Here is a 27,338-nt window from a genome sequence, read left to right as displayed (position 1 = left end):
CAGTTTTCATATTTTCCATCTATAAAATAGGGTACTATGTTACTGGGTTACAGAAGCGATGAAAGGTTTGTAATGAATGGCACAACAGAAACGTACAGAAATATTACAAGACAAAATCAGAACTAATGGCCCAAAATAAGCATTTTGGGTTAATAGTGACGCAAAAAGTTAGTTGTGCCAAACCTAGGGAATCAATTCATTACCTTTTTTCCTTCAAGAACCCATTAGGCAAGAGGCAAATTACTGCAAAAGTCTTCCAAGCTATCAAATATTTTGAATTATGTTTTCACAACACTGAAAAAGCAAGCTCTTGTTTTAAGCAAAGTATGAAAATTAAAGCAAACACCAAACGGTTTCAAAAACCTCTGTTTTATTTGGACAGAGTAAAATACACCATATAACATTCCATTTTCAAACCATAATCCAGAGCCATTAATAAGTGTTTTCTTTTTACCAAACATCCTTGCCAGAAGCAGTCAATGCGACTAGGAAAACTAGTTAATCTCTCTCTGCTAGAGCTACGAGGTGCGTATCAATCTCCGCTTCTGTAAGGATCCTAAAGGGGGAAAAAAAGCATTCTAGAAATAGTTTTGTTTATTCTTCCCCTTTAATGCCCCCACAAACAAATGTAAGTAGTACAGCTGCATCTTTTGTCTTTTTAAAATAATTGCTACAGCAATGAATGAGCCATGGTGATTATTTTTGAAAAACCAACAGGAGAGAGTCTAGGGTCCTGGAGAGCAATGGTAACAGTGGTGGGACAGAACAGGTCATTATATAGGTCATTAGTAATACCCTTGCAAAGTTGATGAGGTAGCTACCATGATGTACTGGGGTGGGGAAAAAAATAAGAGTGGTCCAAAGCAATCAGTAGGACCATTACTCCAAAGGGGATTCAAATTCTGGCCCTCTTTTCTTGAAAGGATGGCTATGACCAGATATGGAAGTCCCTCCTCCCGCAGCATACACACCCACTGTCAGGGAATACAAGGGCAGAGCCTTAGCATGGGCCCTTGAATGGCAGCAGCAAAAGGGGAGCATGGCAGTAGGTGCCCTGTTAGGAGGGAATCTTCTGTGCCATTTAACACTGAGCTAACTTGCATTTAGTTTTCCTAAAATGTATTAAATGCAAAAAGCCAGCATTATTTCACCCTTAATATTGCATTAACAAGCACTCAAGTTAGGAAATCCCCAAAACTGATGTTACACCATGCTTGCACAGGTTAAATATTAAAGAACAAATAAATTAAATTTAACTAAGTAAACATGAACAGAAGATATATGTACAACATGGCCAGGTTAGTGCTGTGAAAACAACTATCCCTTTTGGAAGTTGCAGACTCTGTATTTGATATTTCGCCTTAAGGTTGCAATGATGTCAATTTTAAAGGAAGAGAAAGAAATAAATCCAGAGCTAATTGATCTAGGGAGTTTACAAGTTCCATTGGTTTCACAACTAGAGCCAATGTGTTCCTTGAACCTAGGTATATACTAAAGCCCCCAGTGATTCTAAATGCAGCCTTTAACTTAGCCATCTTCGAACGACTTCATAAGAAACTTGATATGGAGCTATTTGGCCTGTAGCGTTTACAAGCTTGCTGGCTTTGCCAATGGAGTACAGTGTCCTTAACGGGGGTGTCTTTAAAGCATGTTTGGAAAAAAGTTCCAACAGACAGAGGTAGAGCTATCCATAATTTTTTTAAATATATATTTTCAGGTAGGGCTTGGCCAAGTTTACATAAAATTTATAAACCAAGTTCATTATTCCTGATTACTTCAGTCATGGATTCTGAAGCGACCAGTACTACAACTTAGCTTCCAGCCAAATAACAGAAAAAGCTTACGTTCAAATTAAAAATATTTCCCCCGTTCTAAATTCAGATTAGCACACAGCTATGACTAAAGATCTCTAATTTACATGACCAATTAAGACAGAAGCAAGGGGGGAGATGCAGTTTGATTCAAGAGTCTTCATTTGGGATTGTTATTCTGTTGCATAGTATGATTACTAAGCATTTATACAAGCAGTGCACACAACCAGAAAGTGGGTAATAGCCCTAGACAATCCCAGTTACTGACTCTTAATGGACAATGCAGAAAACTAACTCTGTTGAAGTCTCGCCCAGATACCCCTCCCAAAAGATGGCCAAGCCAGTCTGACTAGGCTCAAGGAGCAAAGATGACAAAGGACTTAGTAGGTTTATCAACTGGGTAGACAGACCCCACAACCCAGGGGGCCAGAGTTTGGGGTAAGCTACATCCTACCTAAGTTTATTTAAAATAAATATGCGTGTAGACCTTTTGTGTTAAAAACCCTGTTCTCTTACTATGCTTTCTTCCTACTATTGAAATTAAACAGTATTTGTTTTGAAAGAGCTATCTGGATCCCATATTCACAAGTGGTTAGTGGTCACAGCTCCCGAAAGGAAGACTTGCTGGCACACAACCCAGTTGGGCCTGCTGAGTAATCATGGTTAGTGCAAAAGGTGCTGTAAAATCACAGTATTCCACCCCAGATTAGGTGAAGACAAAAGATCCAACACCCCAACAGGTAAAGGCAAGAGACTCAAAACTGGAGGGGTATACTCAAAGACCGAGAGGAGGAAAAAGGTGCAGCTAACACTGATTTAATCTATATTTTAAGTTGCATGTACCCATAAACCTAACTAGCTGGAGAAGTTATGATCCACCACTTTTCAAGAATGAGCAAGAGTTATCTCAGTGATATTTACTCCAGAAGGTTTACTCGAAGACCTTCTCTATATTAGGAAAAAGTGTTTTTAAAGAATGCATGTTAGTGAACACGTTGCAATTACTGTGTTCAATATTCAGTATTTTTATTAATTACTTGGATAATGGAGTGGAGAATGTGCTTATAAAAATCTGCGGATGAAACCAGGCCGGGAGGGGGTTGCTAGCACTTTTGAGGGCAGGATTAGAATTCAAAGCAACATCAACAAATTGGACGAGAATTGGTCTAAATCAACAAGATGAAATTCAATAAAGACAAGGGAAAAGTACTACGCTTAGGAAGAAAAAAAATCAAATGCACATATACAAAATGGGGAATGACTGGCCAGGCAGTAGTACTGCACAAAAGGATCTGGGCATTTTAGTGGATCACAAACTGAATATTAGCTGATAACGTGAGGCACTTATGAAAAAAGCTAATATTCTGGGGTGTATCAACAGGAATGTCTTATATAAAAGACACGGGAGGTAAATGTCCTGTTCAATTAGCCACTGGTGACACCTTAGCTGGAGTAGTGTGTCCAATTCTGGGCACCACACTAAGAAAGATGTGGATAAACTGGGACAGCCCAGAGTAGAGCAACAAACACAAAAACCTTAGCTCTGAGGAAACTTCAAAAGAACTGGGCATTTTTAGCCTTGAGAAAAGACGACTGAGGGGTTTTTGATAACAATCTTCAAATAGGTTAAGGGCTGTTTGTGGTGGGGGAGCTGCCCCACTCCTGAAGAACAGGGGTTAAAACAGCCAAGCTAGGCTGATTGGAGTAGCAGCCACAGCTGTGGCCAGCTCAATTAGGGCCCAGCTGGCCCTGATAAGAGGGGTGTGGGCCAGAACTGGAGCAGTGCTGGGGAATAGGGCAAGGGAGCTGGGGAGCTCCAGCCTGGTAAACCCCCAGGCTGCAGGCCTTGGTGAAGGCCTACACAGTTATTGGGGTTGCAGAGGTGCAGCCTGGGGTTAGGCAGAGGCAGCTGGTCCTACCCCTTGCCAATGATGAGTGGTCATTACAGACTGCAGTTTGCCCCCAGTGAGCAGGGTCTAAATGATGACTGGCAGTAGCCACTGAGGCAAGGTAGGTTTAGAGGGTGGGGGTTCCCCGGGGAGGGGAGACCCAGAGTAAGGGGGTTACTGCTGTGGGCAGAACCCTGAGGTAAAGGGCACTGGGGTCTGGGAGGGACACGGGACCAGTGGCAAGCAAGACACTGGCCTGCAGAGGGCGCTCTGTACACTGGAAAAGAGCTAATTCCCAGATGACCAGCAGGAGGTGCTGTGCTGGTAAGTCTCCCTTCACTACACTGTTATAAAGAGGAAGGTGATCAGCTGTTCTCCATGTCCACTGAAGGTAGGACAAAAAGTAACTGGTTTAATCTCCAGCAAGGGAGGTTTAACTTACTTATTAGGAAAATCTAAGTATAAGCAATAGGCCAGGCTTCCAAGAGAGGTTACAGAATCCCCATCATCTTCCAGCCTGTTCTTAAAAGCTTCCAAACACCTGTCAGGGATAGTGTCTAGGCATACTTGGTCCTGCCTCAGCATGGGGGGGTGGGCTTCTCAAGGTCCCATCCAGCCCTACATTTCTATGATGCTATGTTTTTAAACACCATTTAACACCTAGCATGTACACGGTTTAACACCTCTAGAACATGTTAGTTATCATGGTCAATGGCAAGGGAAGAGGATGGTAGACCATGTCTAGTCAGTACCAGCCTATACTAGGTGCTAATGTTTTAATTAAGTGCTGCTTAAAAACATGTTTGTTTGTTTTTTTAAAGTCTTCCTGTCTAGTCAGAGCTTTAACGTAGGACCAGTTCCCAACTGCAAAAAGTGATCTGAAAGGAAGTCAAACTCTCCCCACACCCCAAATTTTTAGAAAGTGGCAAGCCATTTCCCCTCCCCCCCCCCCGCCAATGTCTTCATTTCCAACTATATTTTAATCTACCTTTATGAAGGGAGGGAGTTAAAATTAGCCATTCATAACCCAGAAAGCATACCAAGTTCCACTACAGTAATTTAACTTACCTGAATTTAGGGTTTTCAACTGTAACTACTCCAACTTCTAGTTCCGAAGGTTTGAAATCAATGGACAGAACAGTAGACAGGCAAGTTATACCTGTCTAAAAGTAAAAGTTAGATAAAAGAAATACTGAAGAAAAAGAGCACTCAAAACATTTTCAAGAGCTACCACCTTTCAATTTCAAGTTAAATCACTCCATCTCTCCCCCACATACTCCCAAATTTTCAGACATAAATTGCTCCTGTTGCAAAATTCAGCTCTCTCTCTTCACCCCAGGCAAATGATCTACAAGATAAGGACCCCCTTAATAATCAGTGTATCTTGGGATTTCCTGATAAGAAAATCCAACAAGTTGTTTACCATGCAAAGGTTAAAATCTTTTGATTTGAGCTGGAAATAGAACACATTTACCCCCAACAAAAAAACCGAAAACAATCTAGACATCTTAATTACAAGGCAGTTTTACCTTGGTGGTTTATTGGTGGTGTTTGTTTGTTTTTTGGTTTTGTGGGTTGTGGTTTTTTTTTTTGAGGACTTGGAGTCACTACCATGCTTTTCACAAACAGATACACAAGTCACTTGTGCAGTTTCTATTTCATTATGATCTTTTTTTATAACATGCCCTCATATTGGGGAAGAAATACTGCACTTAACCATGATTATTACCTTTTCTGTTTTTACTAATTAACCAAGGTATGTGTTACAAGTGTTCTCTCTCAACCTCTTTCCATACTTAATCCTGCACTGAAGTCATAACTAATGTTGAGGATTCTCATAACAATGAAGGGACAGAAAAGATCTTTTGTAGATGGCTAGCTGGCCGAATTGATTTTAATGTTGCTGATATCTAATTGTATTGTTAATGGTGCATTAGGGTGACCAGAGCCTTGGATAGGCATCATCTTAGTTATTTAAACTGAAAAATAAATAGAAATGCAATAATTTCTGAAACACTAAACTGACGTATTGTAGTAGAATTATGCCTTCATTACAGGGTCCAGTAGAAGCCAGATTATGAAAGAATCTTTTTAATCAAACACACATCACTTAAAGCCTTTCACTAGGATCCTGGAAAAGCATGAAGATGCCATCAGGTTTCTTGGTTTTGCTCAGCAGAGTCACTTATCATGGCTGACTCAAATTTTAAAAGGAACATTTAAAGGCCACAAAAAAAGGCCACCAATAGAAGTGTTTCTATGAATTGATTGGAACTGGAACTTATTTGCATTTAAACATTCCTTTCAAGCATTTACTTCCAAAACATTGCAGTGCTATGCATTAAAAACAGAATATGAAACTGACTAGGAATAGACTCAATCTACTTCAATTGCCCAATGTGAGTGATACACAAGAAGCCAGCAAACAATGGCAAAATAATTTTTATTTTTGAGACAACTATTTTGGATGGGATACTCAAGAGTCTGAGGAGTTAGGTATTCATCTCACATTGAACTAACACCCTTAATGCTGTTTTGAAAACCCCAGTTTTCAGCTCTAATAATTTTAGGTGTTAAAATTATGACTGTTTAATTGTCCCTGTAAGGCTGTAATTTGTAACTGAATATAAGCAAAGTGTGAACATGTTCTAATGCTAACAAAGCTTTTTAAAAGCTTACACAGTAGTGCAGACTTGAAGAAAAACCGTAACAATTTAGCTAAACTTCTCAACTCCATTTCTAAACATGTATCTGTATTTAAATAAGCCATCTCCTGTTGAATCCTGCAGTGGAGGATTTTATTTTAAGGTTATTATAGTTTGTGACTGCAGTGTTTGGTGTATCACAAGATCAGACAGGAGAAATAGATGGGCCATGAAGAGGATTGTTTAAACTCAAATCTCCTATGTTTAGCTGAAACAGTAAGGAAAATTTACACAAGACAGTGTTTACATATTAAGGCTGTGTCTTGAATGATGATTTCCATAATAGCTGGCATTATACTTACTACATGTACACATATGCAATAACAGGCATACAATTGCTGAATGGAGTATCACAGGAGTCAGACAGTGCATTGCTATACCCAGCCACACTCTGTAGTGCTAGGATCATGGTGATTTCCTGGCCCTTCATCTTTCCTTCAGTGGAAAAGCAGGATAAATAGTATCCATGTACAAGAAATCGGAGTGCAGTGGGACTGATGCTCAATGGGGACATACTAGCTTCCATAACTTATTTTTAGGAGCTACTTGTTTTGTGGTCAGTTTCAGAGGAAAGAAAAATACAACTGGAACCCCCACACGCATGCACACCCCCATCTGACTTACAGAAAGTAATTTTAAAGTCTGCCCTAAAATGCATAGTAAACTCACCACTTCCCTTGCTGAAAACAGCACTATAATCTCTGGCACAACTGCATTTTTAGTACCTTGCCCCTCTAACAGGCCAAATATGGAGGATCAGGAAGTCAGTATCTTCCTATCAAGGCTTCTACTGGTAGCCCTATGGATATACATCTCCATTAGAGGAGATGCATCCTTGACCAAGATGATTCTAGCATTGCTGCTGCAAAAAGCATCTGCGCTCACCACAACACCAACTGTCAGCACTGGTGCTACATAACCACCTAGAATATAGTAACCTCCTATTTTAAAGTGCTTTCTGGCATGCAGGTTGGTTTAAAAGCCTTCAAAACCATCTTCAGTGACTTGCTCCTCAGACAGCAAATCCAATATGACAACTACAAACTGATGTGACAAGATTTCCTGGCTTCCACAATGCAGGATCCTGAGCAACCACCACACTTAAAATGGCAATGACGACTCTGCAGTAACAGGCCAGGAGCACTGAAAGCTGATAACAAGTAAATGACTTTAGTTCAGTTTGTGCTAATATAAGAATCCTATTTCTAAAAGGAAAAACAGACTGTCTATATTCAAAAGAACTTGAAGGGTGGAACAAAACTAGATTTCACTGCTTTTGTCAGTTTACAAGGAAGGAAAATATTACACATCCAACAACTAAACAATGACAACATTGAGAAAATCCTTAAGGCAAAGCCAACTATATAAAGATATTGGAGGGCAAATGGTGGCAAGCCATCTAATACAACATTCTAATGTCAATGTGTATGACTTTTGTATTTTACAAGGAATTTTCGATACACTGGTGGGACATTTGGGCAAATGAACAGCTTTATGAAACACTGATTAAAAAATGCACCATAACAAAAGGAGGAAACACAAACACTTCTTTGCATCATAACCCTGTACACAAGTACTACAGGTAGTGGAGCGCTTTTGGCTCAGTTTGATTTTCCCCTACTGGCTTACCTCTACTGTCTGTTCAAACGTCCAGTCATATTTCTTCTTCACTTTCTTTTCAAGAAAGCTGGTTGACTCTGTTTGTTTGACTCCTGCAGCTGTGGCCTTGAACCCACAATAGTAACCTGCAGGATCACACTTGTATACCTGAGGGCCATGTTCTTCATCAATACCAATCAGTATCATGCCTATAAATAAAATAACTTTACATTTTAATTTTTGATATAACCAAAGTGCCACGTGATTGGGGATTCTGATTTTTAGAACACAGACTCTCCTCTAGTATGAACCGGGACAGTGCACAGTTAAATACCTTTTTGGACCTAGCCCCATTATTCTGAGGTTCACATTTCGCCTTTATCACTAAGGTGACATACCGCTCAATTGCACCTCATTTCTAGGAACGTACCTCATTTTAGACCAAACCGGGTTTTTATCTCACACAAAACAAACCATTCATTCAATGCAGTGTTGACTTTGCAAGAGAGCCACAAGGTCAGGTAATACAGAAGTTAAGGTGCCAGTAACAAGGTTAAAAAGTCAGCCGCAGAGCACATCCTGTACTATTTTTTTGTAGAATGTCATAAATTTAATCACACATTTAACCTGAAAAAAATAGGAAGTCTTACAAATATGTTGCATAGTCAAGTTAATGAAAGCACTGGAACCTTAACTTGTATATTTTTGACTGACATTTTAACTTTACAATATTGCCTCACACTGCATTACATTGCATTTCTATTTAATTTCATAGATTTAAAAAAGTGAAGGAAAAGAAAAAACTTCAAAAACAATTAAACTTGTAGATCTTAGATGCTCATCTGATTTTACCAGTGCAGATTTAAGATCTTTGAACTACTAATTTTATGCATGTGCTAAGTACAAGTAATAAACAGATGCGGAGTTGAGATTTACTATTGTATATACATTCAATATGCAATTTTAAAACAGTAAATTAAAACCTCAGAACACTCTGAACAGATTAAGCACCATAAATAGAGCTGGCTGAAACTTGTATTTTTGGTCTGCACTAATTTTCAGGTTTTTTTAAAATTGGGGTTATTTCGCATAGGAATGAAACCAAATTTGCCAAAATTTCTCAGCAAAACCAAGAAACTTCTTTCAGAAACACCAAAAGACTGTGTTTCTGAACAAAATTCATGAAACTGACAAGAATGTAAACTTAATTGAGCTTCTGCTAGTGCTCCCAGTGTCTGCAGCTCTGCTGCAGCCCACCTGTGGGCTGTCCCTGGCCCCAGGGAAGTCTGCATGTTGGAGCTACCTTTGAGCTGCGGACCCTGTAATCCAGTCCCAGGATTTCCAAGCTCTGTGGAAGGGATCCTAGAACCCCCTTAGAGCCCCTGCTGGAGCTGGGTTCTCTAGGCTTCCGGGCTCCCCGCTATGGAGTTGGAAGCCCAGCCCCAGATAGAGGTGAGGCTCCCAGATCCAAGCAGGGAGACTGGAAGCCCTGGCCTGGTGGGGCTACACTTACAGCAAGACACTCAGGGTTTCTAGGCTCCATGCTCTGGTGCCCTTCCTGCCGCACAGCTGGGAGCCTAGACGTCTCAGGGGCTGCTAAGCTCCCTGCTACATGTGAGGGAGTCAGATACTTCAGGGTCCCTGAAGGAAGGGCTACTCTCTGGAGCTATGGACCCTGGAACCCAGACTGCAAGCAGCCCACTAGGAGAACAGGCAGGTTTCCCAAAACGTTTCTCCTCCTTGCAACAGCATTTTTTGACTAAATTAGGCTTCCTCAAAGTGAAATGGTTTGCCTGAGTTCATATGGTGAGTCAACTGAAGAAACAGCAACATAATCTCACAGTCCAGACGCCAACACCCCTTTTAACCATTAATCACCACTACTCTTTACATTATGCCCATATCATTTTACATATCTAGAAAAGTTGGTTAGAATTTGTTCCCATACAGATTTTATTTTTTTAAATTAAACGTATCTCTTAGATTTATCAATTTGGTACACTTTACTATACTTACAGCAACCAAGAGGCCTCATTTCAGCATTTTGTGTGTAGACCTGAGAAATATCTGCAATCCTTTTACACAGCATATCCACTGGGATCTCATAGCCATACTTGTATTTCCAGTTAGCAGCCTCGTAGCGGGCTCTCTGAACCTGAGACCTGCTGTCAGCTAATATAAAAGACAAAATATTTACTTCCACTAAAGTAAGCACTGCTTCCACTAAAAAAATGTTTAGAGAAAGTTCTTGAAAACACACCACATTGAATTGCTGGATATGCTGTCGATAGTAATAATCTGATCTCCATCTTGGAAGATCCCACTGTGCTAAATTTAAATAAATTGTCAGTTTGTAAATAGCAAATCTCTTAAGCCTCATCTCCAATTTTGGATTACAGGAGTTTGCAAACATCAACATAACATGAAATGAAGTAATAAAAGAAAAAAGTATTTTAAAAATTTGGATATTTAAACAGAAGGTAAATTAATTACCTGTCATTCCTGTCATTACACATCCAATAGTTTCAGTAATTCTGAATAAATGAGTCACTGTGCTGGAATCCAATAACTTGTCCTAATAGACAAAAATACTGAAATAATTTAAAAGAAACAATAGTCCTTTACCCATATATTATTACCAGATCACTGAGGCCAGGTCTACGCTACAGGGGAAAAACATCACCCCTGAGCAATGCAGTTATACCGACCATAACCTCCCCATGCAAACAGTGCTGTGTTGATGGGAAAGCTTCTCCCGTCTGTGTAGGAGTGTCTTCACTTAAGTGGTGCAGCTGCATCAATGCAGCATTTTAAGTGTAGACCTGCCCTCAGGCCAACAAGAGGCAGAAATCAGAAAATTACAGTGGAAACGGTCTTCCAAGCACTCCACTATCTACTATCAGCTTGGAAAGGGGGGAAGTTCCAACATCACACTGCACTTGCAAAGAGTTGCTGAACTTCCACTATAAGTTCCTAGTATCTTGTTCTGCAGAAACGTGGGAAGAATTTCTACTACTATGTTTCAGTGATCAGTCATAAACAGGTAGCAAAGGAAGAAGGGGACCCCATCAAAGATTAGTCACTGAGGTGCAATGGAGGAAGATGGAAACCTCTTCCCCAGGACAATTTTGAAGATCCCTAGACAAAGATTTAGGAACCCCTAGTATGTTTGCTGCTCTTCAAATTAGCAGTTAAATTTTTCCCTGCTTGCCTGCTTCTCTTCCTCAGCATCGCTGTGTCACTCCATCCAATGTGCTGACAGACATTTACTGAAGTCTTCCTCTCTGTACCACTGATACAGTGCTTTACAGGTAAGGTTTCAGAACAGCAGAACTGGGAAAAATGCAAAGGTAAACAGTCCCACACCTCAAAGACAGATGTATTCTCAGGTGGTCCAGGGCTTTGCAATAACGGAACTATATGGTGTGTCATTGGGTGCTGAGAAGATGCTTGAGCAGCAAAGGGAAGGCAAGTCAGGGCAGGCATAATGGCAAACTGGTATGGTTTAATTCAGTGGTTTTCAAACTTTTTTTTCTGGCGACCTAGTTGAAGAAAACTGATGCCCGCGACCCAACAGAACTGGGGCAGGAGGTTGGGGTGCAGGAGAGGATCAGGGCTCTGGGGTGGGGCCAGGGATGAGGGGTTTGGGGTACAGGAGGGGGCTCCAGGTTGGGGGAGGGGGGGCTCAGGGCTGGGGTTGGAGTGCAGGATTTGGGCGCGGGCTTACCTCAGGTGGCTCCCGGTCAGCAGTGCAGCAGGGGTGCTAAGGCAGGCTTCCTGCCTATCCTGGCATTGCAGACCGCACTGCGCCCTGGAAGTGGCCAGCAGCAGGTCCAGCTCATAGGCACCACACTCCCCAGGTCCCATTGGCCAGTTCCCGGTTAATGGGAGTGTGGAGTCGGTGCTCACGGCAGCACACGGAGCCATGTGGCCCCCCCGCTTCCAGGGCGCAACGTCAGAACAGGTAGGGACTAGCCTGCCTTAGCCGGGCAGCACCACTGATGGGACTTTTAATGGCCTGGACTGCGGTGTTGACCAGAGCCGCTGTGACCCAGTACTGGGTTGCAACTTGCAGTTTGAAAACCACTGGTTTGATTCACAGACACATGGCTGATAATTTCACTAAATTTGCTATTTGCATTCCAGAAATAGAGTCGTGTGTGTTTGTTCTACTTACAGGTACTTTCTTCTGTGTTACAATTACTGCACAATCTTTCCCACGAACAGCTACTGATGTAAGGCCACCCTGGTTTATAGCCTTAAAAGCATATTCTAGAAAGATATATATAAATATAATCAGAAATACTTGTACCACTGCCACTAATATCATATTTGGGGGCAGAGCCTGCAAGCCCACCACATATATATATCCCACTGGGGACCGAGCCCTCTGTTTGCAACAGCTTGTCCCAATGGACAAATATACCGAGTTTGACTCTCCTCCACTCAGTTAGAGTGCTGAACAGTATTAGACATTGTTGTTGCCCTCCCTTTTAAAATTTGAAACAAGAAATTCTGCGTCCCTGCCAGAGAGCAGACAAGCAACATTAAGGTTTAATTAAAAAAAAAATAATCAGGTAGTCAAGTCAGGAAATACAGATTTAAGTTTGAAAGTTCAACCTTAACTTTACCACCTTCAAGATGTTATGTTAAATGTAGCATATAAAATAAAATTTCTTATAAACTTTATATAGTAAGCTACACTACAGTGCCAAGTACTCATGCCTGGCTTGATTTTTAAGTCTCAACAAAATCTGCAAAACAAGCCAAATAAAGGAAAAGCAGTTCAGTGGTTGACTGAAATGGCCCAATGTTAAAACATTAACTTTGAAGCTATGTAAAAAACTGAATTTAAAAAAAACCTTTCCACTTGAAGAAACTAAATGGTTATAATTTTAAAGCCACTGGATTAGATATTCAGACTTAAAATTAAATCAAAACTCAAGCCTGTACTGTAATTTACTGTAAGAATGAATAGGCAATTCCTGTTTGTTATATTACATACACCCCACTTAATCAACAAACCATTTGTGACAGAGAGACCATATAACAAGAAAATCACAAGGGGCCCAGAAATAAAGGTTGAGCTTTCAGCAGTCCCTCAACATTTTCTGGATCTTAACACCGCATTAATGACTTTATTCCCCAAAAGAATTTTATTATTTTATTTATACAGAAGAAACCGACAACTGAAGTTGTAAGTCCAATTATCCAGAATTTTTTGGCTCCATCTCTTAAACCACGCTGCTGTTGACTATGGCCTCCTAAGCACTTAACAAGTAAGTTCCCCATGATTTTATTTGGTAACTTGTGTATTAAAAGATGAGAGTTTATAAATTCATATTTACATAACACCTAATTATCAACCACTTAACTATTTGGCACTAGGTAAATTTATAACTAGTAAAATTTATGCTAATAATGTTCTGATTAAGCATTCATTATAAATTGCGCTACCTCAGTTTCCAGGGAGATATCCAAAGAAAGCCTTTGTTGCAATTTAACTTGTCCCAATTAAGTAATTTTATTGCAATAGTACAGTACAGACCCGTTTATGCACGGATGTTGGGAGTCAAGCCGTCACGACCGCGTGTTAACGGACCGTGGGTTAAGAGGGCCATGCTGAAAAAAGTTTCTGATTCCCTTAGGGAAAAAAAGCAGTTTAGTGCTCTTTTTGGCTCGCTTTTTTTTTCTTATGAAGTCTATCATTCACCGCAGATGAAATGCATTCACGGCTGATTCATTGGCTTTCTCCAGAAGTCAATACCTGCACTATGCCATGACGCTTTTTAAAATGCCTTATAAACCCCTTGCTGGCTTGGAAGGATTCATCCCCCGTTAAATTTCCAAATTTTGTCGCTTGGGGTTGAAGAATTGGCCCACTTAGCGGCATTCCTTTCAGCCTTTCCTGAGCAAACCACGTGTGCATGGCTTTGTCTGTTGTGTGCGCTATTCAGCAAAACCGTTTTCGCTTAAGCCCCACGGCAGAATCAATATTTTGTACAAAGCCGTTCAGTTTAGATTAGTTTTTTAGTCCTCCTCAGAAGGTTCGGCAATCCCAACATCTCTTGAAATTTCAGCTTAGGTTTCTCTGCTATTTACTCTATCTATTGCAGCTAGCTTTTCTACTACAGCGTAGGAATGCTGATTCTTGCCCTCTGCCATTATATTAAGCCTACGGTTAAAATTTTCTAATGTAGTGTGTATATATATTACTATATATCTCTCTAGTGTGACAATGACTAAGCATGCGTGGTAAGTCTTTACCAATATCTGTAAAGATGTACAACATGTTTCCGCTCCGCACTTCGTCGATTTCTACGTCAGTGAATTAGTGAGCAAATCTGTAGCGCTACATAGCAAGTTCCTGAACCGCCTGTGAATGAGTCTCACGTGTTAAATAGGTAGCACTGGGAGGCATGGCGCTACCGCGCGTTAAGCAGATTCGCGGATAAATGAGTCTGTACTATATTTGACATTTATACAAACTTTCATCCTTCAGCATTTCAGTGGTACTGTGCACATGTATTCAAACTGCAGCAGGCTCTGCACAGCATGCAGAACTTCGCAACAATGGGAAAAGGGGAAATTTTGAGGCACACCTATGCAATAAATTCTACTTGAAAGAAACCTCCCCTTTCTAAAGCTGACACAATAGAAGACACAGGAATGCCAGTACTGAGGCAAGTTAACAGCAACAAGGGGTGCTTCTGAAAAGAACTGTTGCCTTCTCCAAGCACCCATGCATCATTTCAGCAGCAAGTTTCTCAGCTTTGGGAAGTAAAAAACAAAGTTCTTCCTAAAGTCAGCTCTTCCCTATAGCACACGCAGTCACATTCAATGTGCTACCCAACTGTTTTCAACATTTAATTTAGCAAACTAAAGTATATTTTGAATAATTATATTAAGCAACTTGAATTTATAAGGGATTAAAGTGGGAGGGGAAAAAAGCCATACTGTACTACACATACTGATTCGTCTGTCCCTATGTTAAATCTATATCCTAAATTTAAAAGTTTTATTTTCAGATTGTCCCAATTCAGTTATTACACTGCAACAGTATTTTTTTATTTATGCAGAACCACAGTTTTTTCTAACCCAACAGGATTCAGCATTTGACTAATTTGGGTATGGCAAGTGAGAGAGCTTTGCACTGCCGTGTCAATTCCCAAGTTTCTGGTCCCCTGGATGGCGGGAGGCTAGGAATATTCCAGAAGCATAAACATACACAACCACCACGCTTCAAGCCCGTGAAGGTGCTGTAACACTTAGATCCTAAGAATAGTGCTCCCATCTAATCCATTTCTCTAACTGGAGAGATGGGGACTGTGGCAGGTTGAGAGTGTAATAACTGCAGGAAATAATTGTGTACGTGCTAAAATAGAGAGAATCCTCTTGACTTGGCAATGAATTCCAGAGACTGCCCAATTCTCCCCAATACGAAGTTTGCTAGTAAGATAATGCACATCTGAGAACACTTTTAGAATGAAAAGTATCTGGACAGTCTAGCATTACACGAATCAGTGGTTTGTGTTTTTTTTATTAGTATGGCAGCCAACAAAAGTGTTTGGAACTAACAAACATTCATGGGCCATGCAAGAAAGCAAAGAGTCAACCTGAAAACTGATTAACTAAAAATATTATTTTTGAGCAGCCAGTCACATTCCATTACTTCCCTTCCCCCAACTACTTCAGGTAATCATGTAGCAAACCTAAAATGTTAAATTCTCCATTTATTTTTATTACTTTAAGGGAATTATAGACCAGTCAACCTAACTTCAATACCTGGAAAGATACTGGAACAAATTATTAAACAATCAATTTATATGCATTTGGAGAATAGGGTTTAAAGTAATGATTAGCATGGATTTGTCAAGAACAAATCAGCCCAAACCAACCTAATTTCCTTCTTTGACAGGTTTACTGACCTAGTGGAGAAGCGGGAGAATGATATATCCTAATTGTAGTAAGGTTCTTGACAGTCCCCCATGACATTCTCATAAGCAAACTAGGGAAATGTGGTCCAGATTAAAATTTCAATAATGAGGGCACACAACTGATTGAAAAACTATGCAAAGAATAAACAAGTAGTACTTGTTAGTACTTAGAGACTAATAAATTTATCTGGGCATAAGCTTTTCTGGGCTAAAACCCACTTCATCAGATGCAACGATCAATGGTTTGCTGTCAAACTGGGGGAACGTTATCTAGGGGGGTCCCACAGTGGTCTGTCCTGTGTCCAGCACTATTCAATATTTTCGTTAATGGAGTAGAGAGTATGCTTATAACATTTACAGATGGCCCCAAGATGGGAGGGACTGCAAGCACTTTGGCTGGCTAGTTACGCTCTCCCGCGAGCTGTGCGCAGGGGTGGCTCGTGGAGCGCGTTGCAGCCTCCCACCCCCCAGGAGCGGTGGTGGGGGGAGGGCCATGCTGAGCTCCCGCCCCCCATGACGGTGCAGTCCGCGCTGGGACACCGCCCCTGTGGCAACCCCCCTCGCCGCCCCCCGAGAAACGGCGGCAGCGTCAGACCCGAGCGCCCCTGGAGCCACAAGCACAGGCGGGCCCCTGGAGCCGGGCGGGAGCCGGGCGGGAGCCGGGCGGGCCCAGGCCGGGGCAAGGGCCCGGCCCGCACCATGACGGGGCAGGTCGGCGGCTGCCGTGCCGGACACTCACCTACTTGGTAGAGGCGGCCCTCGGGGGAGAAGATAGTGATGTGGCGGTCGAAGCCGGCGCTGGAGCCTCGGGACATGGCGGGGGGAAGGCGGCAGAGGCGCAGGAAACCGGCCGGTAACGCAGTGTGCAAGGCCCGTTCCCACCAGCCTGAGTCTGGGAGCCGCTCTGGGACAGGGAGTGCTTCCGGGGCACGCGGGCACGTGCTCCTCTGCGCAGGCGCAAATAACACACCATCGATGAGCCAGGGCCGAGGAGCCGCTAGCTCGCGTATAGTCGCGACACGCTTCGACAGCACGCGTCCGCTCCTCTGCGCATGCGTGTAATCAACTGCCTGCCCTCCCCCCATGCAGCTACAAACCCCCGCCTACTGCGCAGACGCAGGAGCGTGAGGTCTTTTGATACTGAGCAGGCAAAGGAAACGAGAGGTAGCGGCCCTTCACTGCGCAGGCGCCCTACTGGCGTCTTTCCGAGGTGGTGGAGGTGCTGTCGCATGGCCGCCCAGGCAGGGGGTCGCTGTGACCTTTGCACCTGCGCCAAGCGCACAGGGCACGCCGGGGGGCTGCACCCTTTGGTGGTGGCCCTGTTACGGCTGGGGGTGACCAGCAACATCCCCTCCTGCCAGCAGGGGGATGGGGCTGCCACCACTGCCTAACCAGCCTGTCCTGGGTGTTGGAGCATCGCCGCCTGTTCACATCAGGCCACTGGCTGGGAAGTTGCAATATTTAAAAGTTTAATGATGTAATTCGCCAATGAGGCGTGGGACACCAGTGTTCACCTGGGCAAGGCTGTCTCAGAAACTGAGGGCCAACAAATCCAGCTGTCCTCAGACTCGGGAGAAGATTGCACCGTTGCAGTTATCGCCGCCACCCAGCCCCTGTTGCATATTGAAGATCCACAGAGTGGCCACGCAGATGTCCCCAGTGTGCAGTTCCTACATTGTAGGAGCACTGTGTGACAGATCAGGCCTGCAGCTCTCATGTTGGTTCACCTACCCCTTCCAAAAGAACTGGTGTGAAGCAGATGGATGGAACATCAAACTAATGTACAACCAGTGATATACAATTTGGAAAATCCATAACTAGACCAAGTTGGGATGCTGGCCCTCCCAAGACGGAGAAAAGCAGTTTGGGAAGTTGCATGACCCTAGATTCCTTCTACTTCCACTGTGAACGTGTTGTTCTAACTATAAAAGTGGGTGGATCTTTGCAAACAGACCACCTCTTCTCCCTCCCAGGGGTAGCCACAAATATAGCTACAGCTACACTTATTACAGGGGTGGGCAAACTTTTTGGCCTGAGGGCCGCATCGGGTTTCGAAAATTGTATGGAGGGCTGGTTAAGGGAGGGGGACGTGGCCCAGCCCCTCCATCCGCCCCCCCGACACATCTTGCCCCCTGATAGCCGCCCCCAGACTCCTGTCCCATCCAACCCCCACTGTTCCCTGACGGCCCCCCCGGGACTCCTTCCCCATTCAACCACTCGTTCTCTCTGTCCCCTGACTGCCCCCGGAACTCCTGCCCCAGACTGCACCCCTGCCGCCCCATCCAACCCCCCCTTTCCTTCCTTACTGCCCCCTTGGGACTCCTGCCCCATCCAACCACCCCTTCTCCCTGTCCCCTGACTGCCCCCCACCGCCCCATCCAACCCCCCCAATTCCTGACTGCCCCTGACCCCTGCCCCCATTCAACCCCTCTGTTCCCCACCCCCCGACCACTCCCCCGAACTCCCCTGCCCTCTATCCAACCTGCCCTGCTCCCTGCCCCTTTACTGTGCAGCACAGAGCACTGGGTCAGGCTGGGCTCTGCAGCTGCGCTGCCCCAGGAGCTCGCAGCCCCGCCGCGCTGCCCAGAGCATTGCGCCGGCAGTGCAATGAGCTGAGGCTGCGGGGGAGGGGGAACAGTGGGGCAGGGACTGGGGGTGAGCCTCCCGGCTCAGGGGCCAGGCAGGAGGGTCCCGCGGGCCATAGTTTGCCCACCTCTGACTTACTACCTTAAAAAATACACCTTATATAAAAAAAGGATGCTTCTCCAAATACACCAAACACCTTTGACCTTGAAAGGGTTTTTAGATGTACTTTTAACACATTCCCGGTCTCTGTCTCTGAAGCAGTATTATCTAGCCCAAGCAATCAAAAATCATTAGATAGGCTCCTAAAAAGCCAAGATTGGTTTCAAAAATCTTACATTTTAAAAATAATATATGGGTTCTTTTTATTTGCTTTCTGGGGTTTTTTTTTTTTTTTTTTTTGGTATGTTTGAGACTTTAGAGTTCACAATTTCAAGCTTTTACTCTATAATCATGAGGGCTAGAAACTTTTTCAGAATGAAAGTTGAGATTCTTATGTAAATCCCTGACTCCAAGATCTCCGGCTTTAAGAAAAGCCAATATTGCAAAACTCATGACAAAAATCACAAGAGACAAAATCACATTGAATTATTTGAGCACCGCACAAGATTAAGCAAAAAGGCTACCGTGACCCCAGTGTTTCTGCACTGACGGTACTCAGTCCAGCGCTCAGACCAGATGTGCATCAAACTACACCACCTACAGCCAACCTCCCCTAAAAGGCAGATGTACTTGTTTGAGAGAGAAAAGGGAGAGGGAGAGGGAATCAATATCCAACCAGGAGGAGTAAAAGAACAAGAAAATCCCTTGCACCCACAGCAAAGGAAAACAAACAGAAAGGGTGTGAAGGGGGAGACAATATGGACAGAATATAAAGAGGATAGACAAGGCAAATGTGCTCAGAGGGAATGTAGGATGCCCAGCATCCAATGCATTTTTGCATGCGGAAAGAAAATGTATTGCTCAAAGGCATGTAGAAGGCATTGCTCGAAGGCAATACATTTTGGATTTTTTTTTTTCACTTTAACAGAGAAAGGAAAGAGCAAGAAGTTTTAGAGATCACTGTAGTTTCTGCCGTCGGTTTAAAAACACACCACCATGGCGTGTCTTAGCTTAATTAAAACAGAGCTTTAGACTTGCACAAATTGCAACAATGTTATTACCCTTTCCTGATCCCAAACACATTTAGGTAACAACAGGAAAATAGTCGCTTACCTGGACTACAGTTGAGCTTTTCTCAGTCAGAAATCATTATAGCTTTAAGTTGCTCTACCCTATGAACAAATTATTGCATTTTTAAAACTTAGCAACTATGGTTGTAAATAAAACATGGTTTGATCTTGCTCTGAAGGTGAGAGTGAACTGTGTTCCAGTAGTATTGCCAAATTGTGACAAAGCTCTTAAGTTGTGAGATACACTCACAAACTAGCATCCCTGCAGTCTAATATATTCGGAACACTGAAAAACTGCTGTGGTTCACATAAGACATGTTTAGAAATGATCCATCAAAAATATCAGGAAGCTGGAATATATATATATATAGTATATTTGGTCTTAAAAAAACTCTTTCATATAAAAACTACATCTCAAAATAATATTTTTAAAGAATTTGTTTTTGTAATAAAATACGTCCTTCAAGTTCTCTTTTAAGAGTCTAATTTAAGGTTAAAAGTAGGAAATCTACTGACCTCAGAATAGAAGTTTGGGCTTTTATTTCTGGACAATATTTTCCCACAGCCGCATCATCATATCACAAGACATTTGAAAGACTGATTCTCTATATCAGTATCTAGTACAGAGGGAAATTCCCCACCATAAAGCCATGAACATAATCCTCTATTGGCATTGGATTTCTCCTGCTGGGAATTATTATTTTATTTTGTAATTATGTCATTAAGAGAGCTGGGAAAGCTATGTTCTAATATCCATTGTCCTTTTAGTATAATACAACTAGGTGGGATACGTCTCTTTGGTGAAATGCTGGATGTTTGCATCTGCAGTTTGGATCATGTTGTATATTTCATGCATTTAAAAAATTACTTTCTTGAATTTATCACAGGAGAACAAAAAGTCTCTCAGTGCATTAAAATACACTGGCACTGTCCCCTATAGCAGGGGTTCTCAAACTTCATTGCACCACGACCCCCTTCGGAGAACAAAAATTACTACACGACCCTAGGAGGGGGGACCAAAGCCTGAGCCTGCCCAACCCCCACCATCCTGAGTGCAGGGGGGCAAAGCCAAAGTCCCACCGCCCCAGGCCAGGGGGCCAAAGCCAAAGCCCAAGGCAGGGGGCCTGTAACCTGACCCTTGCCGCCCAGGGCTGAAACCCTTAGGCTTGGGCTTTGGACCCGGCCCCGAGCAAGTCTAAGCCAGCCCTGGCAACCCCATTAAAATGGGTTGTGACCCATTTTGGGGTCCCGATCCACAGTTTGAGAACTGCTGCCCTATAGTAAGAGTAACCCACTCCATAGGCACACTGAGAAAAAATATAAATACAGCGATGCAAAAATTGGAAATATATGGGGCTAAAGTAGATAGCTTCCAGAATCTTTTTATTCCTTTTGGAAAAGCAGTTGGAAGGGAAAATGGAGAGAATTACTGAATATTCAGTCTGATTGCCAAGCAGTTGTGGCAGTAGGTTATATGACTCAAGTATTTTGGATCAAAGATTCAATATCTCATTCAGACCCATGATGGATAGAAAAATAAAGAGCTACCCAATACGAATGGGCATGAGAAGGTGGATGACATACCACATTCAGAGCGCTTCTCCACCAGTTGCCTCAGCCGTGCAGCATGTTAACAAACTTCACACCATGCTTTTATATCAAAATACCAACCAAGAAATAAAATGGATTTTTTTAGTCCAGTCCTCATCATCTCTCTCAAAGTCTTATAACAATCACATGCTCTGCCACAGGAAATCAGAACTACACAGGAAGGCTTTTGTCTGATTTTTTTAGTTAATATAGGGTACGTCTACACACACCTAGGAGATGCAATTCCCATCTTGGGTACATGTGCATGCACTATCTCTGCTCAAGCTAGCCAATGCCCCAGTATCAGCCATCTCCATCCAAAGCACACAGTTGAAAAATGTGGATCCATTCAAGTATCTGGGCAGTACCATCTCCAGTGAGGGTTCCCTTGACAAGGAAATTGCCTTCAGAATCAGTAAAGCCAGGCAGGCCCTTGGCTGATTTCGAACAAAAGTCCTCAACCAACACAACATCCGTCTCTACCAAACTGAAGATCAATAGTGCAGTAGTTTTGACATCTCTCCCGTATGTTTCTGAACTATGAACTCTCTCTCTATAAACGGCATATCAAACAGCTTGAGCAATTTCACATGTACTCTTTCTGCTTAATAATGAGCATTCGCTAGCAGAACAAAGTAACCAACATTAAGGTCCTTGAGAGAACAAACATAACCAGCATCAAGGAAATGTTGCAGAGAGTACAACTTAGGTGGACCAAACATGTCATCAGAATGAAAGACCACCACCTTTCAAAACAGATTTTGTAGGGGGAGCTGAGGCAGGGTAAAATAAAGAAGGGTCGTCCACAGGGGTGGCAGGTTTGTATAATTTTTGGTGGTGACCGGAACGGGTCTAAGTGCCCCCCACATATTGGTGCACATAAAATTAATGGGGTGGGGCCAAGGGGTTTGGAGTGTGGGAGGCGGCTCAGGACTGGGGCAGAGGGTTGGGGCACGGGGCGGGTGAGGGCTCTGGCTGGGGCTGAGGGGTTTGGGAGGGACTCAGCCCACTCCCCGCTGGCAGCAACAAGCTCCGGGAGAGGGGCCCCCCTCACCACCACCCCCCGGCAGCACACTCACCTGGCACCATCACTGCACGTGCTCTTAGAGGCCGGGCCCCTCTTAGGTCCAGGAAACCCCCTTGCCTCCCCTGTGGTGGGTGCGGGCGTGGAGGGAAGGGCTGCCATCACGTGTTCGCCTCCTCTCCTCCTCAGCCTGCCGCTGACACCACTCCCTTTTGTAGCCAGCAGCAGCTGGCGAGCGATCACAGCATGGAGCGGCAGGGCAGCTGCTCGCTGTCCAGGGCGCAGGCAGGGACGCTCCGGGGGAGGCACACGGGGGCAGCAGGCGGGGCCGAGGGACTCTCCGGGGGAGGCATGTGGGGCGGCAGTTGGGGCTGGGGGAGACACCCGGCCCCGAACATTGGTGCAGCTGGGCCCCCGGCTCCTGAATTTGCTCGAGCACAGGCACCACATAACTTGCCGCCCCTGGTCGTCCATACAAGCACTTCAAAGACAGCCTGAAGAGCAGCCTGCAATGGGCTGGCATTAATCTCAAAGAACTTGAGCAAATGGTTCAGGACAGGACTGACTGGTGGTCTCTGACAAGATCAGCATGCATCAGTTTTGAGCGGGATCAATGAAATTTTTTCGAGGCTGCTCATGAAAGGCGCCATAGAGCTGTATCTTCAAACATCATGGATACAGACTTCCTATGCTCACAGTCAATCAGGGTTTGTACTTCAGTCATATGTGTAGCCACAGATGAGATTTGTGATAACACTGTAATCATCGCCAGCAGTGAACTACCAATCTCAGCTCAAGTTAGCACCTAAGCCCTGGTCTACACTAGGACTTTAGGTGGAATTTAGCAGCATTAAATCGATGTAAAGCTGCACCCGTCCACACGATGAAGCCCTTTATTTCGACTTAAAGGGCTCTTAAAATCGATTTCCTTACTCCACCCCTGAGAAGTGGATTAGCGCTTAAATCGGCCTTGCCGGGTCGAATTTGGGGTACTGTGATCACAATTCGACGGTATTGGCCTCCGGGAGCTATCCCAGAGTGCTCCATTTTGACCGCTCTGGACAGCACTCTCAACTCAGATGCACTGGCCAGGTAGACAGGAAAAGAACCGCGAACTTTTGAATCTCATTTCCTGTTTGGCCAGCGTGGCAAGCTGCAGGTGACCATGCAGAGCTCATCAGCAGAGGTGACCATGATGGAGTCTCAGAATCGCAAAAGAGCTCCAGCATGGACCGAACGGGAGGTACGGGATCTGATCGCTGTATGGGGAGAGGAATCCGTGGTATCAGAACTCTGTTCCAGTTTTCGAAATGCCAAAACCTTTGTCAAAATCTCCCAGGGCATGAAGGACAGAGGCCATAACAGGGACCCGAAGCAGTGCCGCGTGAAACTGAAGGAGCTGAGGCAAGCCTACCAGAAAACCAGAGAGGAGAACGGCCGCTCCGGGTCAGAGCCCCAAACATGCCGCTTCTATGATGAGCTGCATGCCATTTTAGGGGGTTCAGCCACCACTACCCCAGCCGTGTTGTTTGACTCCTTCAATGGAGATGGAGGCAATACAGAAGCAGGTTTTGGGGACGAAGATGATGATGAGGAGGAGGTTGTAGATAGCTCACAGCAAGCAAGCGGAGAAACCGGTTTTCCCGACAGCCAGGAACTGTTTCTCACCCTGGACCTGGAGCCAGTACCCCCCCGAACCCACCCAAGGCTGCTTCCTGGACCCAGCAGGCGCAGAAGGGACCTCCGGTGAGTGTACCTTTTAAAATACTATACATGGTTTAAAAGCAAGCATGTGAAAGGATTAATTTGCCCTGGCATTCGCAGCTCTCCTGGATATACTCCCAAAGCCTTTGCAAAAGGTTTCTGTGGAGGGCAGACTTATTGCGTCCTTCATGGTAGGACACTTTACCACTCCAGGCCAGTAACACATACTCGGGAATCATTGTACAACAAAGCATTGCAGTGTATGTTTGCTGGCGTTCAAACAACATCTGTTCCTTATCTCTCTGTGTTATCCTCAGGAGAGTGAGATCTAATCCATGGTCACCTGGTTGAAATAGGGTGCTTTTCTTCAGGGGACACTCAGAGGAGCCCATTCCTGCTGGGCTGTTTGCCTGCGGCTGAACAGAAATGTTCCCCGCTGTAAGCCACAGGGAGGGGGGAGGGTTGAGGGGGTAGCCACGCGGTGGGGGAGGCAAAATGCGACCTTGTAACAAAAGCACATGTGCTATGTATGTAATGTTAACAGCAAGGTTTACCCTGAAAGACTGTAGCCACTGTTTTATAAAATGTGTCTTTTTAAATACCGCTGTCCCTTTTTTTTTCTCCACCAGCTGCATGTGTTTCAATGATCACAGGATCTTCTCCTTCCCAGAGGCTAGTGAAGATTAGAAAGAAAAAAAAAACGCACTCGAGATGAAATGTTCTCCGAGCTCATGCTGTCCTCCCACACTGACAGAGCACAGACGAATGCGTGGAGGCAAATAATGTCAGACTGCAGGAAAGCACAAAATGACCGGGAGGAGAGGTGGCGGGCTGAAGAGAGTAAGTGGCGGGCTGAAGAGAGTAAGTGGCGGGCTGAAGAGAGGGTGAAGCTCGAATGTGGCGGCAGCGTGATGAGAGGAGGCAGGATTCAATGCTGAGGCTGCTGGAGGACCAAACCAGTATGCTCCAGTGTATGGTTGAGCTGCAGCAAAGGCAGCTGGAGCACAGACTGCCACTACAGCCCCTGTGTAACCAACCGCCCTCCTCCCCAGGTTCCATAGCCTCCACACCCAGACGCCCAAGAATGCGGTGGGGGGGCCACCGGCCAACCAGCCACTCCGCCACAGAGGATTGCCCAAAAAAAAGAAGGCTGTCATTCAATAAATTTTAAAGTTGTAAACTTTTAAAGTGCTGTGTGGCATTTTCCTTCCCTCCTCCACCACCCCTCCTGGGCTACCTTGGTAGTCATCCCCCTATTTGTGTGATGAATGAATAAAGAATGCATAAATGTGAAGCAACAATGACTTTATTGCCTCTGCAAGCGGTGATCGAAGGGAGGAGGAGAGGGTGGTTAGCTTACAGGGAAGTAGAGTGAACCAAGGGGTGGGGGGTTTCATCAAGGAGAAACAAACAGAACTTTCACACCGTAGCCTGGCCAGTCATGAAACTGGTTTTCAAAGCTTCTCTGATGCGTACCGTGCCCTCCTGTGCTCTTCTAACTGCCCTGGTGTCTGGCTGCGCGTAACCAGCAGCCAGGCGATTTGCCTCAACCTCCCACCCTGCCATAAACGTCTCCCCCTTACTCTCACAGATATTGTGGAGCACACAGCAAGCAGTAATAACAGTGGGAATATTGGTTTCGCTGAGGTCTAAGCGAGTCAGTAAACTGCGCCAGCGCGCCTTTAAACGTCCAAATGCACATTCTACCACCATTCTGCACTTGCTTAGCCTGTAGTTGAACAGCTCCTGACTACTGTCCAGGCTGCCTGTGTACGGCTTCATGAGCCATGGCATTAAGGGGTAGGCTGTGTCCCCAAGGATACATATAGGCATTTCAACATCCCCAACAGTTATTTTCTGGTCTGGGAATAAAGTCCCTTCTTGCAGCTTTTGAAACCGACCAGAGTTCCTGAAGATGGGAGCGTCATGTACCTTTCCCGGCCATCCCACGTTGATGTTGGTGAAACGTCCCTTGTGATCCACCAGAGCTTGCAGCACTATTGAAAAGTACCCCTTGCGGTTTATGTACTTGCCGGCTTGGTGCTCTGGTGCCAAGATAGGGATATGGGTTCCGTCTATGGCCCCACCACAGTTAGGGAATCCCATTGCAGCAAAGCCATCCACTATGACCTGCACATTTCCCAGGGTCACTACCCTTGATATCAGCAGATCTTTGATTGCGTGGACTACTTGCATCGCAGCAGCCCCAACAGTAGATTTGCCCACTCCAAATTGATTCCCAACTGACCGGTAGCTGTCTGGCGTTGCAAGCTTCCACAGGGCTATCGCCACTCGCTTCTCAACTGTGAGGGCTGCTCTCATCTTGGTATTCATGCGCTTCAGGGCAGGGGAAAGCAAGTCACAAATTTCCATGAAAGTGCCCTTACGCATGCGAAAGTTTCGTCCCAGACCTGCAACACTATGAGGTCCCACCAGTCTGTGCTTGTTTCCCGAGCCCAGAATCGGCGTTCCACAGCATGAACCTGCCCCATTAGCACCACGATGCATGCATTGGCAGGGCCCATGCTTTCAGAGAAATCTGTGTCCATGTCCTGATTACTCACATGACCGCGCTGATGTCGCCTCCTCGCCTGGTATCGCTTTGCCAGGTTCTGGTGCTGCATATACTGCTGGATAATGCGTGTGGTGTTTAATGTGCTCCTAATTGCCAAAGTGAGCTGAGCGGCCTCCATGCTTGCCTTGGTATGGCGTCCGCACAGAAAAAAGGCGCGGAATGATTGTCTGCCATTGCTCTGACGGAGGGAGGGGCGACTGATGACACAGCTTACAGGGTTGGCTTCAGGGAGCTAAAATCAACAAAGGGGGTGGCTTTACATCAAGGAGTATTTCAGGCAGGACTTCACGGAAGGTTCCAATAAGAAATGGTTCACCTAAGTTATTGTTCTTATTGGAACAAGGAGGTTAGCCTGGCCTCTGATTGATACATGGCTAGATTTACCTCGCTGCACCTTCTTTGTGAGTGACTGCAGTGTGACCTAGAGAAATGAGTCCCCTAGATGGGGGAGGAGGCAAATGAGTACAAAACAAATCTGGTCTATTTCTTGTTTTGATCCACTCCATCTGTCTTTTACATCTTTGTCTGGCAGCAGACGGTGCAGAAGGACTGCATGCCATCCACATCTCATGGCTGCTCGGCAGAAGACGGTGCAGTAGGACTGCTAGCCATCGTCATCTCTTGCCTGCCCGGCAGAAGATGGTACAGTACGACTGCTAGCAATACCGTATTGCCTGCCTGCTCACCATAAGACGGTTCAATAGGACTGACTGCAGGACTAAAGAGAATGACCTGGTCAAGTCACTCCA

General features: G+C 44.6%; 1 protein-coding gene across 3 annotated transcripts; it reads right to left on the bottom strand.

Annotated features, from left to right (window-relative positions):
- Positions 1-353: 353 nt before the first annotated feature.
- On the bottom strand, positions 354-19,307 carry PSMA6 (proteasome 20S subunit alpha 6). 3 transcript variants are annotated; one of them, XM_037900611.2, is made up of 7 exons: positions 16,681-19,307; positions 12,182-12,276; positions 10,498-10,579; positions 10,021-10,176; positions 8,035-8,213; positions 4,769-4,863; positions 354-556 (listed from the first exon to the last, which is right to left on the bottom strand). In XM_037900611.2, the coding sequence occupies exons 1-7, from the start codon at positions 17,024-17,026 to the stop codon at positions 499-501; spliced, it is 1,011 nt and encodes a 336-aa protein (XP_037756539.2). In that variant the 5' UTR covers positions 17,027-19,307; the 3' UTR covers positions 354-498. The 3 variants fall into 3 exon arrangements, with proteins under 3 accessions (XP_037756539.2, XP_037756541.1, XP_037756540.1); XM_037900613.2 differs by having other exon boundaries at positions 16,685-16,924; XM_037900612.2 differs by lacking the exon at positions 16,681-19,307 and adding an exon at positions 11,216-11,337 and having other exon boundaries at positions 12,182-12,271.
- Positions 19,308-27,338: the final 8,031 nt, after the last annotated feature.

This window comes from Chelonia mydas, chromosome 6, assembly GCF_015237465.2.
Source record: "Chelonia mydas isolate rCheMyd1 chromosome 6, rCheMyd1.pri.v2, whole genome shotgun sequence".
In the NCBI taxonomy this organism is placed as follows: Eukaryota; Metazoa; Chordata; order Testudines; family Cheloniidae; genus Chelonia; species Chelonia mydas.
Note: the sequence above shows the minus strand (reverse complement) of the source record. Positions and strands in the feature narration are given on the sequence as shown.

Bases quoted from the DNA above. Each gene is read 5' to 3' on its own strand.
- PSMA6 (XM_037900611.2), bottom strand. From the start codon at position 17,026: ATGGGGGGAGGGCAGGCAGTTGATTACACGCATGCGCAGAGGAGCGGA. The intron at 10,580-12,181 runs GTAAGTAGAACA...TTTGTCTATTAG, and splicing joins TAACACAGAAGAAAGTACCT to GACAAGTTATTGGATTCCAG. The intron at 10,177-10,497 runs GTAATTAATTTA...CTTTTATATTAG, and splicing joins TGTAATGACAGGAATGACAG to CTGACAGCAGGTCTCAGGTT.